At 47.9% G+C, this 13,462-nt stretch overlaps 4 protein-coding genes across 5 annotated transcripts; 1 reads left to right on the top strand and 3 right to left on the bottom strand.

The window, feature by feature from the left end:
• Nucleotides 1–529: 529 nt before the first annotated feature.
• On the bottom strand, nt 530–7,674 carry DFL_000373 (uncharacterized protein; the record flags this gene model as incomplete). 2 transcript variants are annotated; one of them, XM_067632708.1, is made up of 16 exons in its annotated part: nt 530–607; nt 953–1,509; nt 1,565–1,756; nt 1,814–2,589; nt 2,638–2,735; nt 2,786–4,261; nt 4,355–4,380; nt 4,849–4,925; nt 4,991–5,080; nt 5,153–6,052; nt 6,116–6,620; nt 6,688–6,707; nt 6,786–6,970; nt 7,066–7,352; nt 7,525–7,566; nt 7,641–7,674. In XM_067632708.1, 16 exons carry the CDS (start codon nt 7,672–7,674, stop codon nt 530–532), a joined length of 5,343 nt encoding a protein of 1,780 aa, XP_067494904.1. The 2 variants fall into 2 exon arrangements, with proteins under 2 accessions (XP_067494904.1, XP_067494905.1); XM_067632709.1 differs by lacking the exon at nt 530–607 and adding an exon at nt 866–889.
• A 2,647-nt stretch (nt 7,675–10,321) lies between these two features.
• DFL_000372 (uncharacterized protein) lies at nt 10,322–10,747 on the bottom strand (the record flags this gene model as incomplete). Its single annotated transcript, XM_067632696.1, has 1 exon — nt 10,322–10,747. One exon carries the CDS (start codon nt 10,745–10,747, stop codon nt 10,322–10,324), a length of 426 nt encoding a protein of 141 aa, XP_067494903.1.
• Nucleotides 10,748–11,289: 542 nt separating this feature from the next.
• DFL_000371 (uncharacterized protein) lies at nt 11,290–12,090 on the top strand (the record flags this gene model as incomplete). Its single annotated transcript, XM_067632685.1, has 1 exon — nt 11,290–12,090. One exon carries the CDS (start codon nt 11,290–11,292, stop codon nt 12,088–12,090), a length of 801 nt encoding a protein of 266 aa, XP_067494902.1.
• A 275-nt stretch (nt 12,091–12,365) lies between these two features.
• Nucleotides 12,366–13,394, bottom strand: DFL_000370 (uncharacterized protein; the record flags this gene model as incomplete). Its single annotated transcript, XM_067632674.1, has 1 exon — nt 12,366–13,394. One exon carries the CDS (start codon nt 13,392–13,394, stop codon nt 12,366–12,368), a length of 1,029 nt encoding a protein of 342 aa, XP_067494901.1.
• Nucleotides 13,395–13,462: the final 68 nt, after the last annotated feature.

Below are 13,462 nucleotides of genomic sequence, written 5' to 3'. Positions count from 1 at the left end.
GCCTTTCTTGTGAATGTTAACCAGAAGAGGCAGCATTGCTCGAAATCCTTTTAGTTGAATGTCTATACCAACAACGATATCTATGCCCGGCAGCATGCATTTACATTTCCTACATAGCTTAGAGACTGAATCATAATACTGCCTCTAAACATGCAGAAGCACACCGATAACAATTGTGAAAACCCATTAAAATAAAAAAACCACAATCCGCTTTTCTTTTTACGTACAATAGCTAGCTCAATCGTTTTCCCTGAGAAACATGTAAAAGAGGGAAAAGAGAAAGGGGGACAAGTAATCACAGTGAAAATAAATAGATGAAAAACAAAAAGGTAACAAACCGAAAGCGCGGTATGGTTCAAAACCCATACATCCCTCCACCGCCCCCAAGAATCCCTGCGGCAACCTCCATACCTAGACCAGCGAAAACTTGGACTTTCTCTGCAGGCGCAAGAGAGGGCTCGGTTGGAGGTGGATGCGGAGGACCAGGGCCACCGCTAGAAGATGCTCCTCCGCCTCCCGATGCCTGGCTCTACCAGTAAGCGGGGCGCAGTCCCGTTAAGCCGCTCAAGTCGTCTGCGTGGTCGTCCTTTTTGCGCTGGCCGGCCACCTGTATCGACAGTATCATGTATTAGCATTCATGTATTCATATAATAGATGTTGAAGTCGTAGAAACAACGACAGATAAAAAACGCAGAAAATGTATTTTTTTTAGAAAAAGATGTTCCATTTTGCCAAACATGTTATGCATATGCAGATATACGAAGCAACATTCTATCATCGAGCCCGAGCCTTATTATCTAGTATACCCACCCTTCCACAAACGCGAAAAGCAACCATCAAAAAAAAAAGCAATAGAGAGTCCAGGTTAGAGAGTGAAATGACGATTGAACTACAAATGGTATTAAAAAATCGCAAAGCCTTTCCCTTCCTTCTCTAAAGCAACTTTACTCACCTCAAGTTGCACGTTCCTATGGATCCCAACCAACCAATCAACATAACTCTGCGCCTCATTATTTCGATCCTCGACGAGTAGACCCGCGAATTCGAATTCACTTCCATCCAAGCCCTGTCGTGCGAGCATAACTGTGATCTTTCTACCAGCCCTTCGCTCTTCCATCCATCTTACTAAGTTTCTGGTTTGGGCGTTGAGGTGGGTTTCCAATACGGGGATGATTTCAGGCGCAAACGGATCGAGTGCTTGTAAACTCTGTTTGCCTTCGCCGAATAGATCTTCCAGAAGGTTGGGTGAGACGTGGGCGTGAAGCCATAGGAGACATGTTTGACCGTTGTCGACGAGGTAGGCGCCACCTTCTTCGATTCGCGAAAATGACGCACGGATTTGGGACGGAATGGAGAGGAGGCCGGTCGTTGGATCTGGGAATCCCTGCTCGGGTTCGAGGGTATGAATGGGAAGAATTCTAGGGTAAAGGTAAGACAAAAGTTCGGAGGGTGGCATTTGCTTGATCAAGCGCATAGCGTGGGTTCGCATGTCGCTAGAAATAGGGCCGGCTACGGGTCATAGTATTAGCATCACCGTTGATATAGAAAACAATAAGAGGCATACCTCTGAATGCCCTGCATTTTACGAGCGACAGCATGTACATCGCAAGTTCCTTTAAACCTTCTGGAAGAACCAATTGGCCTGGAGGGGTGCCTGTCGAGAAGTGCTTGCGGTAGCTGGCCAAGATTTCGATACACTTGTCTGTAATACTCTGGCGGATGTCCTTCAGATTTCGGTCCACCATCTTGTTGGCAGCTACACAGAACTAGATCAGCACTGTTCTCAGTCCAGCAGAATATAAGAATAGCATACCTTCTTTCGCGATTATCGAAACAACCGCTTCCTGGTCAACAAAGCGTAGGACCTCCCTCCCAACCTCCGTTACCGCCGCAACAATATTCTGCACCCTAACTCTTCTCTCTCCACTAGCCGTCGTATACAACAATGCACTCTGGAAATGCGCATCCAATTTGGGATCCAACTTGCCGTCATATGTAAACATCACCGAAACACTCTTATCGGCGTCAATAACACCCATTTCCAAATCTCCCTGGAAAGTCTTTTGCAAGAAATTTCCATGATAAGAGTTAACTTGCAGGCCATTCGAACACCGGACTTTCATCAACGCCTGGAAACCGTTTTCACGGGTTATCGCATGCGCGATCTCATTTTCGACCTTGGGCCCATCGCGGGTGGCTACAAAGTTAGGGAAGAAGAAGGTGTCACCTCCCGATGTTGCCGATAAATGACCCAGTGTGGCTACGTCAATATATGTCGAAGGACCAAGCATCATGTCGATACCGATGCCGCTGTCCACAAGCTTCTTGGCGAGAGCGACATACGTAGGATTATCCGTCTTGAAGAGCTGGCGTTCCTTCTCACCCGCGTGTGTGTTCGGGTCGTCACGCATAACCAAGCTGCCATGGACCTTTAAGGTTGGAAGGGTAGTCATGCAGCATAGTATTCGGCCACCAGTAGCTTCAAGAGCAGATATTGCAGTCGTGAGGACCGGAAGAATGGCGGTTTCATGGACACGAGTGTGTTCATGAAGAGCAGGGAGAAGGTCGAGTAAAGCTTCGATTTGAGTTCTGCCTGATGTTAGAACGAACAATCACTTTCGAGGCTGTGGGACACACCTTGATTCGTATGGGTCGACGAAGAGGCCATCTTCCAGAGGAACAAAAGGTTCTTCCAGGTCTGTCATCATCATAAGTTGTGCAGTATCCAATTTCGGCTAGATAATTGTGAGCAAAATTCCGATGAAAAGATACAGCTCAGTCTTACGCTTAGATTATAAAATCCAATATCCTTATCAAATGTAACAATCCCAATCTTACATCCCTTAGGCAACTTCCTACCCTTGATTTGTGTCGTTGGCTCCCCATTTTCGCCAGGTTCCCCTTCTTCCTCTTCAACGCCCTCATACAAGGCTGCCTTAATTGATTTCGCAACAATATGTGTCCATCCTTTATCAATCGCCTCCTTGCCAGTCTCGATGAGAAAGAGATACCGCAAAGGTGTCGGTGGTTTAGCCCAGTACTCCTTAGGTACCACGAACTCCACCGTCCCTCTCGATAACTCAGGCCTCGAATCGCGATCTATCCTCCGTCCCTGGGCGTCTATTGGCTGGTAATACTCTTGCGAAACTTCGTTATTAGGGAAGAGACACATGTTGCAAACGAACTTGGCACCAGAGCCGGTGAATTGCATGAAGGGGTTGATGTAAGTCCTACACCTACGACAACGTGGTGGACCGGTATCTCCAAAATCCAGCACTGGTACAGGACCTTCTTCAGGCTTCTGCGCAGCGAGTGGAGTAAGAATTAAGGATAGAGGTAGACCAGTCTGAGCGAGAAGTTCGGCAGTCGCAGGAACATTGTTGAGGGTCATTCGGGCAAACTTGGGCGACGCGTTGCCTTGATCATGAGCCAGAAAATCCGTAGTCGCGGGAGGAGGGTTATGGCGCTCCAAAGTTGGGTATATTTGTGAGTCCGCATATTTTTGGGCGCTTTCACGAGCCTGGGGTACGGATGGGATAGCATCTGGATCGACTCTGTGCTGCGCGCCCGGGCCAGATCCTGTAGGCGGATGGATCGCAGCGCTGTATTCCCCCAATTGACCACCAGAAGGCGCGCTGAGGCCGGTAGATGCTTGAAATCCACTAGACGGTACATACGGAGATGGTGCAGGGGCGCTAAATTGTGGTTGTCCGAATCCTGGGGACACCTGTCCTTGTAGGCCCGGTGTCACGAACCCTGAACCGGCATCATGAGGCATCATAGGCGGCGCAGCAGCGAATCCAGCAGCTGGAGAGACGTCCATAGTACCCATTGCCGATGAAGAGTCCACAGTATGATATGCTCTTGCCTTCTTCTTCTTCCCATGAGCTGCTACGTGCTGTTCCGTCCCTGCTCCTCCTCCCAGGCTCATTCCACCCATACCTGCGGCCAACCCTCCAACGTCGTGCCCACCGGGAGCACCCGATCCGTACAGTAAACCCGGCGTATCTGGCGGGTGCATTGGTGGACTAGGCTGGCTTTGGCCAGCGCCATACCCGTATGGCTGTTGTTGCGGTGGGGCGCCATGTGGTTGATAAGGAGAAGAACCGTGAGGTGGTCCACCATGCTGGTATTGTCCACCTAGCGGGGGCGGCATAGGAGGCCTGTTCGAGGCATTTGGATCGTTCGGGATGTGCGAATTGGAGTAATTGTACATTGTGGCGGTGAATATGCCCTGACGAGGGGCGAATCTACGATATGCCTATGTAGCTCCAGTGGGGTCTCTGTTAGCTAATACCGTCGAGAACAACAGGACTGAAATCCACCAACAGCTGCAGCGAAATAGGGGGCTTACGGGACCAGATGGAGGATGCGGAGATGCTATGAAGGAATGGCGATGCTACGAAGCGGATTTGAAGGACGAAGTCGGAATGGGAATGGTAATTGGATGCAGCTAAAATTTGGGCCACCGTAGCTCCACACAAGTTGTCGCTGTGGCATCGACGCAGACGCACTGCCACTTTTGGTGATTTACCAGCCACACAGACGTCACGCCACGCGTAAAATTACCACACCTCAACGCAATCTCATCAAACTCAACTGTACACAACACAAGCAACGAGACTAACACCGAAGGAAATGTAATCTCGAGCTAGTCTCGTACCCAATCAGTGTGCTTCACCAAAGTAGATATTGATACCAGCCAGTACAAGATATATATATTTTATTCACATTATATCCGCGAATGCATACAAGAGGGAAAAATGAGATTAGAACCCGAGCTCAATTACTAGCAGCAGGCTCCATTTCCTCCACAAGGATGAACTGCAGCGACCTGGCCATCGCTACCAATTTCCGCCTCAGCTCCACCCTGCTTGTGGTCATGCCCGTCCATATTCAGCAAAACCGACTTGTTAATTGATTGCCTACCACATCGGTTAGTATATCCTTGCAATTGTCCTTCTCTAAGTTGTGGGTGGAGTATACATACGTTGAAGGGGGCAAATCCAATGCTGGGTTCTTGTCAAAGAAGTTGACGGGTTTCAGGTGGACTCTAAGTGTCTCGACTGGCATCACAGGGCTATTTCATTTCCATTTGTTGGCTTCTCTCTTAACACACCAAGGGACGTTTAACAAAGTGGGAGAAACTTACAAGTCTTCAATTCTTGGAATATGGTTAATTCCAAACTGAACCCAAACAACGACATCATCTCCTTCTTCGGTATCGAACTTCGTCCCCCTCTTAACCCATTCTCTAATGCCATGCCCACCCCGGCTCTGGTTCGTATACTGGCCCGCCGCATAAAACTCCCAGTCTTTGTGTTTCGTCACGTACACCGCCTTGTCTGCAAACTCTGCCCGTTTGAAATGGTAGCTATCAGGCGATGCTAACAGCTTTTGGAATGGTGGAGCTTGGATTTTGTACCCCACCGGCTTGTTGTTGACCGGATTGCGATGCTTGGGGTTTTGTATCTTGAATACACGATTGTTCTCTGGTGATTCGAGGAAGCCTCCTTCACTTTCGACCTTCGTTTCAGTGATATAGTACCCAGTTCCGAAGGGATTGAAAGGATCATCACGATCCATAGGTTTGGCTTCTTCGTAGATAACCTTGTTGCCGAATCCATCGATAGCAGGATCGATTCTCAAGGAAAAGATATGCTGATGATGTTGCGCCAAAACTCCAGGATGAACAATAGTACCAAAGTTTGGACAATCCTTGATCTCGGGATCAAGTGGTGCAGTCGACAAAATACCAGTCGCCCTAACCTCATAAGACAGCTCACCAGCAGTGTTGAAAATGAAAGCAAAGATATACTCGTAGTTCGCGACGGTGATGATGCTTTGGAGAACCAACTCTCGCATACGAGAGATAACAGAGTTCCCGGTTCGATAGTTCATGTGCTTGAATTGGATACCAGCATCTTGCTCATGGACGCAGATGCAGTTTTCCATTACTACTGGTTCACCCTTGTCATCCGCGATCGGGAAGCTAAGATACGCAATTGTTCCGAGGCAGTCGCAACCGAGCTTGAGATTGTTCGCCATCAGTCTGTGCGCCATTATCATTAATACTCGTTCTCAAAATCTCATCATTAATATGGTGGGGAAATACCCGGCGCCGGCATCTCCAAGATCAAAAGCCTGTTTCCGATGATAAGGCTTCCTAGGATCCGCGTATGGAATCGCCATATCCGACAGCGACAGCCTATAGAAAACATCCCTTCCATCGTAACTGACGTTATAAATCACCATGCCCTCGCGGTGATTGAACCCAACTCTAAATTTCCACTTCTGCCACTCAAGTTCCTCGCCATTCTTCGAGAATCTGAAGGAGACACCTTCCGGTTGAATGATATTCAAGGGTTTGAGATCCGTTCGAAGCTTTTGGTGCTCTGGTGTATATTCGTTCGGGATTGGTTTATGCGGCTTATAGTCTCCGATTGTGTCGTCAATACCAGTTGGAAGTCTATCGATTCTAATGACCCTTCCAGTTGCAACATCAACAACCGGGGAAATTGGGATCGGGTTAGCATAATGGTTACTATCCGCATTGTCCCCTGATCGGGCATAGAGATAGCATTGCCATTGCTTTCGTTCGTCATTAACACCGTCAGATCCTAGAACCAGGGAAACATGCAATTAGAAGCCGCATCAATACTTGGCACCCATGCCGCATATGCATACCGTAGATCCAAGGGTCCGCACTGGCGAGATAATATCATTATCAGTATATCAATCCAAGGCCCGAAATTATGTGCAGCCGTGTGAAAGGAGATGCATACACTACGATAGTCCCCTCGGGTAGCTGAAACTTCGCAATTTCAGCCTGAACACCCTCATCCGCCAGACATATCCTCTCCATCTCCATAACCTCTTCTCCATCTGCGCATGAGTGGAGACCCTCGAGTTTCGTCTTGTACTGGAAAGTTTCAGCTGTCAAATTGATAACGGTTTCGAAAATATCCGGCTATCATATAATTATAATCCAAAGATAACGTCAGGATTAACTGTGGCTTTTCCAAGATCATACAAGGCGACCATCCATGGGTACACTATTCTTACCGTCCTCGCAATATAGTAAACTACAAACGCCTTGCGATCAATTTGCGGCTTCGACCCTTCCTCAGTTTTCAACCACTCCTTCATAACCTCCTTCTCAGGTTCTCGCAATGTAACACACTTAAAGTTAAGCTCCACACCTGGATGCTCATTTTTGACCAACCCAGCAGCTTGCGTGATTTCCTGAACGGTCAACGGGGAAAACGGGTGCAGAACCCGCTCAGCCTTGATATTGATCACCTGCTCCACCCGCGCAGGAAGGGTATTGGACGCCGGCATGGTCTCGATAGCTAGACGAGAGGGTGTGCGGTCGTATTGCTATCGGACTGGGGTTTTCGCTGGACAAAATGGCGTTATTGCGGTTGCGGTGGATTAGGCTATGCCGCGCGGCCGGTTTGTGATGTGACGAATCGAATGCCTGTTCTGCAGCAAAATTTTCCTCCGTCAAATGTCGATGAGAACCTCGGATTAACGATAATCCCCAGGGCCGGACGAATGTTTTGACTACTCGGCACAGATATCCCTTGTATGTAAGCAATATGATAAGGAAGACTATAAAAGAATTTCAGACGAAATACCGGCCGTATATGAGCTATATACCCCAAAGTTCATCCGATCGGGACACCAAGTTCAAAGATCTGAAGGAAGTTTCTTTTTGAAATCCGCAAAAGAACAGACGAAGTTTACTTTCGACCGCAGTATCAAATTCTGTGGTTTCGCGCCGTCGGGGCTCTAGAGTTCCCAATATCGAGATTTTGATTCGACGATTGATAACGGACCTGCCAATTCGGCCGTGGTTACTCAAAACGTCCCAGAGGGTTACGGTTACAGCACAAAGCGACTTGATGCAACCTTGATACGAAGTCGACTACGGAGTAGCATTCTCGCCTATCGGTGGCTCATGATAACCCCCTGCCGGCATGCCTTGTCGGCTGGACTTGCCAGACAGAGTTAGTCAGGGCCGTTACAGCCAGTTTTGTTCGTCGTTGTTGCGCAAGACATCAGAAACTCGAAGCCCGAGGTAAGTTACAGGTATCGTGAAAAATCGATTCTCGTGATATCAACGTTCAAGTTTCTAATCTTGGCATGGTCGGCAGAATTAAATCACAGTGGCTGTACCCAAACTCGAGCGCTCAAGCCCCGCCACCCCCAACCTGATATATCCAGAAAGTCTCTGGCAACCAAAATTAGCAATGCTTGGGGGGCGCAACTTTCCTCGACATTAATTTCAGCCTGTAAATCCTACGCTATATACATACGAGTCAGGCCTCCCGAGTCGAACATCCGAATCCATCTGTCATCGGCAAAGTCCCCAGCCCGATTCAATCTTTAGCTTTTGCACTAGCTAGGCTCATGTACTTACATACTCATACTTAGGTACTCCGTATTCTGCAGAGCATTGCATTCCGGCACATACATTTCAGCAGCATCAGTTAACTCTCCTTCAGGGCAGGAAGCAACCGCCATACAGGACACCGAAGCTTAAACCACGCAGAAACGGAAAAGAAATGAAAAAGAAGAGCTCGCCTCCCGGCTAGTGGTTGTGCTTCCCCGCACTAATCCCTGAGGGTTCAAAACCTTAAGCATTGAAAGGACAAAAAAGTGTTCAACTTGCAACTTCGGAGAATCAAAAGAAAAAAAAGTTTACAAGGTCAGGAGAGCATACTGTATCCCTTGGTTTCCTCTTACGTGGAACTTAGATAACTGGCGAATTTTCTAGACGTAATGTGAAAACGGGCTGATAACGCCATAACGACAGGATGGGTTGTTCGAAGAAGGCTAGGGAGACCCTGCTCAATGAAGCAAGTAGTATATGTAGTATGAAAAAAGCAGTGTATGCAGTATAAATTTTCGTCTTAAAAAGAGATCATCTTGATGGTTTCCTCTCGTCTCGAAGAAAGCGGGTATTAACCTTTCGTGGCACGGCTGGGATCGAGTTAAACGGGACAATGGCAGCGCAGTTTAAGGAAGTGGGGCCCGTATGGAAACCGCAAAAATATAACAGAGTGCATTGAACAGCGTCATACCGCCGGTCTGAGGGTGGAATGTGGACCCTCGTATGTATGCATAATATAACAATATTTGCTTTGATTCAAACATGGAAAGTTCCTTCACACGGTGACCGTCTCTAAGAAATCCAAGGCGGCTGGACGGATGGGAATATTAGATCAATGCGCTCCCAACAAGGAGCCGAAAAGTCACCTATAAAAAGTTATAGCATTTGGTTCGTTGGACGTGCAGCGTGGGGACACGAAACACACATGCATTTAATCACATTCCGGCAATTGCCAACGGTGCATACCTCCCACTTTCGATTTTCGTGCAGAACATTCGAAACTCTTCTTTGGCGAGCCGCTGGTGGGATTTCACGTGCATAACAATCCAAATACGCCCCTCTTAGATAATGTGATGTAAGTATTTCATGAGCTTGTGAGAAGTCACGTGATATAACCCCCCCGGGGTGTCTTGGCACGATCGGGACCTGACCACTTGATATTGCTGACCTTTCTAATTCTTGTATGAAGCTTCATCATGTATTTAACACAGACCTTTCATCTTGATGGAAATCTTTCTTAGATCTCCATCGGTCAACTCAAATACAATATTACTCACTTATTGTTGTTACACTTCCTATTCAACAGTTCACCTATTCTTCACATACAGAGTACATACTTCCCGAACTGAGCTCTGAATAGTTGAGCTGAGGGACAGGCAGCCAAAGTGGGAATCCTAAGGGAAACCTGGGCCAGGTGTAACATCAATAGTATGAATATGTTGGTAGTACCGTACATTGCACCGAATGAAGCTTCAATACCCCACCCAAATTCTATTAACAAATGGAATAATTTTGTTTATAGGGTTTGACCTTGAGGCGGTTACTCCGCATCTACTCCATAGAGCTGTGTGAACGCGGCGGAGTGACTTTTCAATACTCTATGAAACGGCGTGGAGTGAAAGTTTATGCACTGAATATAAAGAGGAGGATGGTAAGCGCGTAAAGGAAGGCATGTGTTGCACAGTAAACCTAATATAGCTCTTTAAATATCCAGTTATAGTTATAGAGATTAGCAGGGCTCCACCCACGACCAAGGACAGAGACTGAAGAAACATTGAACTATCAATTAGATGTCTACTAATATATATTGTTCCATGGGGCCCACCCACGGCCAAGTAGACCAACAGAAAAATAAACAATGGACAATCAAGTAAATGCCTACTCAAGTGGTGTCAGGGTATCGATACCTCAGAAGACCCCTCGTCACAGCTCATAGTCAGTCGCTTCCAGCAAGACTGTTGCCATCTTGTCTATCGCTTCATCAAATTCCTCTTTTGAGATAAGATGAGCCTCCTCGACCTTCCGCAGCGCATCCCCGACAAAGTTCTGGCAATTCCAGCCTCTTTCCCGATTATTGACATTCGTGTTCGCGACCACCGCCCTGAACATATCCATGTCCTTGGCGGGAATTCTGGCGACGTGGATGATACCGTCGAGTGCTAGCCGCTCGCTCTCTTCCACCGGCTTCCTTCGGACTGCTTCCTCAAACTCGAAGAAGCCGTGAGCCCCTTTAACATGGAGAAGGAGCTGTTGATCATCATATTCGAGCACAAGTCCGGTATGGCGGCAAGAGGTGTAGTCGAGAGGGTCTCCCTTGAACACAGCAATAGAGATCTTTACACTAGACATGTTGCACTAGCGCTGGGAGCGAGGATAATATTATGTACCGGATAAATTTAGAAAGCAATTTGCTAGAAAGGAAGAAAGAAACTCGGGCTAGCTCGATGTATACAGAGGTGTCTTTGGAAAAAAATGGTAGAGATCTTGCCAAGACGCTAGTGCACAATGAGCAAAGAAACCGCATCAAAGTCGTTTTTCTTTACCAAAAAAAATCGCAAGAATATATAAATTAGCTCATTTTATTTGGAATATTTTATCGTATTTTTTGAGATGTTTTTGTGCGGTGAAAACCTGATGTTTAGAGATTCGGTTTACACCTCTGTATGTGAATTGTGAGGTGACAGGGGCACACGCTAAATATTTTTGCAGAGGGCATCATCTCCTACAATTCAGAAGTGGTGGAAGGTGTTTGTCCAAAAATACTTACTATTTCAAGATACGCGTAAAAAGTTGACATGGGTGTAAATCGAACGCCACTTTGCTCCTTATTTATTAGCGAACTTCAACACAAATCTTGCAGTCCTGTCAAGCACAACCCAAACTAGGCGACTATGGATCCTCACCCGGTACACCTTACAGAACCCGATCTAAAGAGCGCAGAGGTTCTCTTTAAGCTCAAAAACGGAGCTACAAAAGTAGTAAGAATTGGCGACAAGGCCATAAAATATGGCATAGGCGTTTCCCAAAGAGAAGCGGACACAATGGCCTTTGTCCGAAACCACACCTCCATCCCCGTGCCCCGCGTCTACGACTTCTACTGCGATGAGAAGGGGCATGGGTACATCGTCATGGACTACGTTGAGGGGCAAAACCTAGAGAATCGCTGGAAGCACCTCGACGGGCCCTCGAAAGCCAAGATCGCCGAGCAGCTCCGGCGCTATATGGAGGAGATGCGCAGCATTCCGCCGCCGTCACCGATATATATCGGCGGCGTGAATCACACGCAGGCCGACGATATGCGGAACGGGCACGCGCTTGGGGGCCCCTTCGCTTCGGAAACGGACTTCAACCATTGGCTGATAAGTAGGCTTCTGCCTCATATCCGAGGACGCACGCTGGTAATGCCGTATCTCGAAGAGCAGCTTGCTGCGCAAACAGCCCAGAAAAGGCATGCGATTGTATTCACGCATGCTGATTTTCATCCGAGGAATATTATGGTCAAGGGGGATAAAGTCGTCGGGTGGTTAGATTGGGAGGTGGCCGGATGGTTCCCGTCGCACTGGGAGTTCATCAAGGCGATGCAGCCGCTGGCGAAGACCGATTGGTTGGATTACCTGGTGGTGATATTGGAGGAATATGAGGATGAATATATTTTGGACTCGGTGCTGGGCATGTATCTACAACGTTTCTAGTAGATGGCAAGATGAATGAAACCATGGTTCTACAGGGTATTTCCTGGGACTTTTGTGTTCATGTGGTATCTATCTGTTCTTATGCAAACAACCGGGGTGAACCGAATGCTATAATAATCGCGATAATCCAGTACCTGTGCACCCGGTGCCCATACAATGGCACATCTAAATGGTCTACGTATCGACCGTAGGCCGTCAACACAGTACGAATTTCAAACACCTAATTGAGGCGCTAAGTAGAAGACATAGGTCCACGGTGTCCGCGCTACATCCAACTAGTGGTCAAGTGTTAGCTTGTAGTACTCTGCCAGAAGAACCTCTTCCCGGTATTCCGGGACACACTTCGCCACCATCCCAGCGCAGCCGTCCATGGAACAAAAGCCTTGTTCCATGGCTTTGACGAATTCCCAGTACTCAGGATACCACCCTGCAGACGACCAGTCCAGTATCCCCACGATCTTCCAGTTATCTTGCCCCATGGTCCTACCTTCTTTCTCATTTCTCACGAGAATATTCTCCGGGTATAGACCACCGTGCGTAAACACGATGTTATAGCCTTTCTGTTCTCTTTGCCTGACCATTTTATTCTTGATGTAAGCCTTAACCCGAGCTGGCAATATCGTATGCGTGGTACCCAACAGCCAATCTTCAAATTCAGCTACCGAAGAAACCGGTTCGCCGGTAGCTGGGATGCTGAGCATTCGCAACCTGACGTCCCTGACGGGGCCTCCGTTCACCCCTCCGATATACGTAGGCACTGGCGGCTCAAGTGACCGCAGTTCGGCCAAGTACCCGCGGAGCTGAGCTTCGATATCTACCTTCTGCTCGGCATCGAGCTGAGGCCACGCATCGGAGAGGCGTGTTCCTTCTATATACGACATACATATCATGGTCTTCTTCGTGCTGTTGTCAATCTTCGAAAATATAACGGAGGGAACTGGAATTGTCGTCCGGCTTTGGATAAAGGCGAGGGTGACCGCCTCGGTCTGCGAGGTCAACCAGGAGCATTTGACGATATGTCTCGGCTGCGAGGCATCGACGGATTTATACACAGTTGCTTTGGCGTGTTCTTCGCGCGTGTAGGATTTCGGTAAGCGACCCTTGGAGATGGATAGTTGGATCTGCCTGTTATCGATTGTGGCGTTGAGAAAGCTGTCGAGGAGAGTGCGGGGGTTTAAGGGCTCGTAGTTTGGACCTTCTAGATCGGATGTGGTGATGTCGGCCGTGTCTAGGCTTGATAGGCTAACTTCAACTGCGGGAGTTGATGCTGGACTCTTTCGCTGAGTGACCTCGGGAGATGCCATGATTTGGATTGTTTTCCGCCTGTGCCCGACTGAAAAGAAAAGAAAAAAAAAGCCGTATACGGAGGTAT

The sequence above is a fragment of the Arthrobotrys flagrans genome (assembly GCF_004000055.1).
Source record: "Arthrobotrys flagrans strain CBS H-5679 chromosome Unknown unitig_15, whole genome shotgun sequence".
Taxonomy (NCBI): Eukaryota; Fungi; Ascomycota; class Orbiliomycetes; order Orbiliales; family Orbiliaceae; genus Arthrobotrys; species Arthrobotrys flagrans.
Note: the sequence above shows the minus strand (reverse complement) of the source record. Positions and strands in the feature narration are given on the sequence as shown.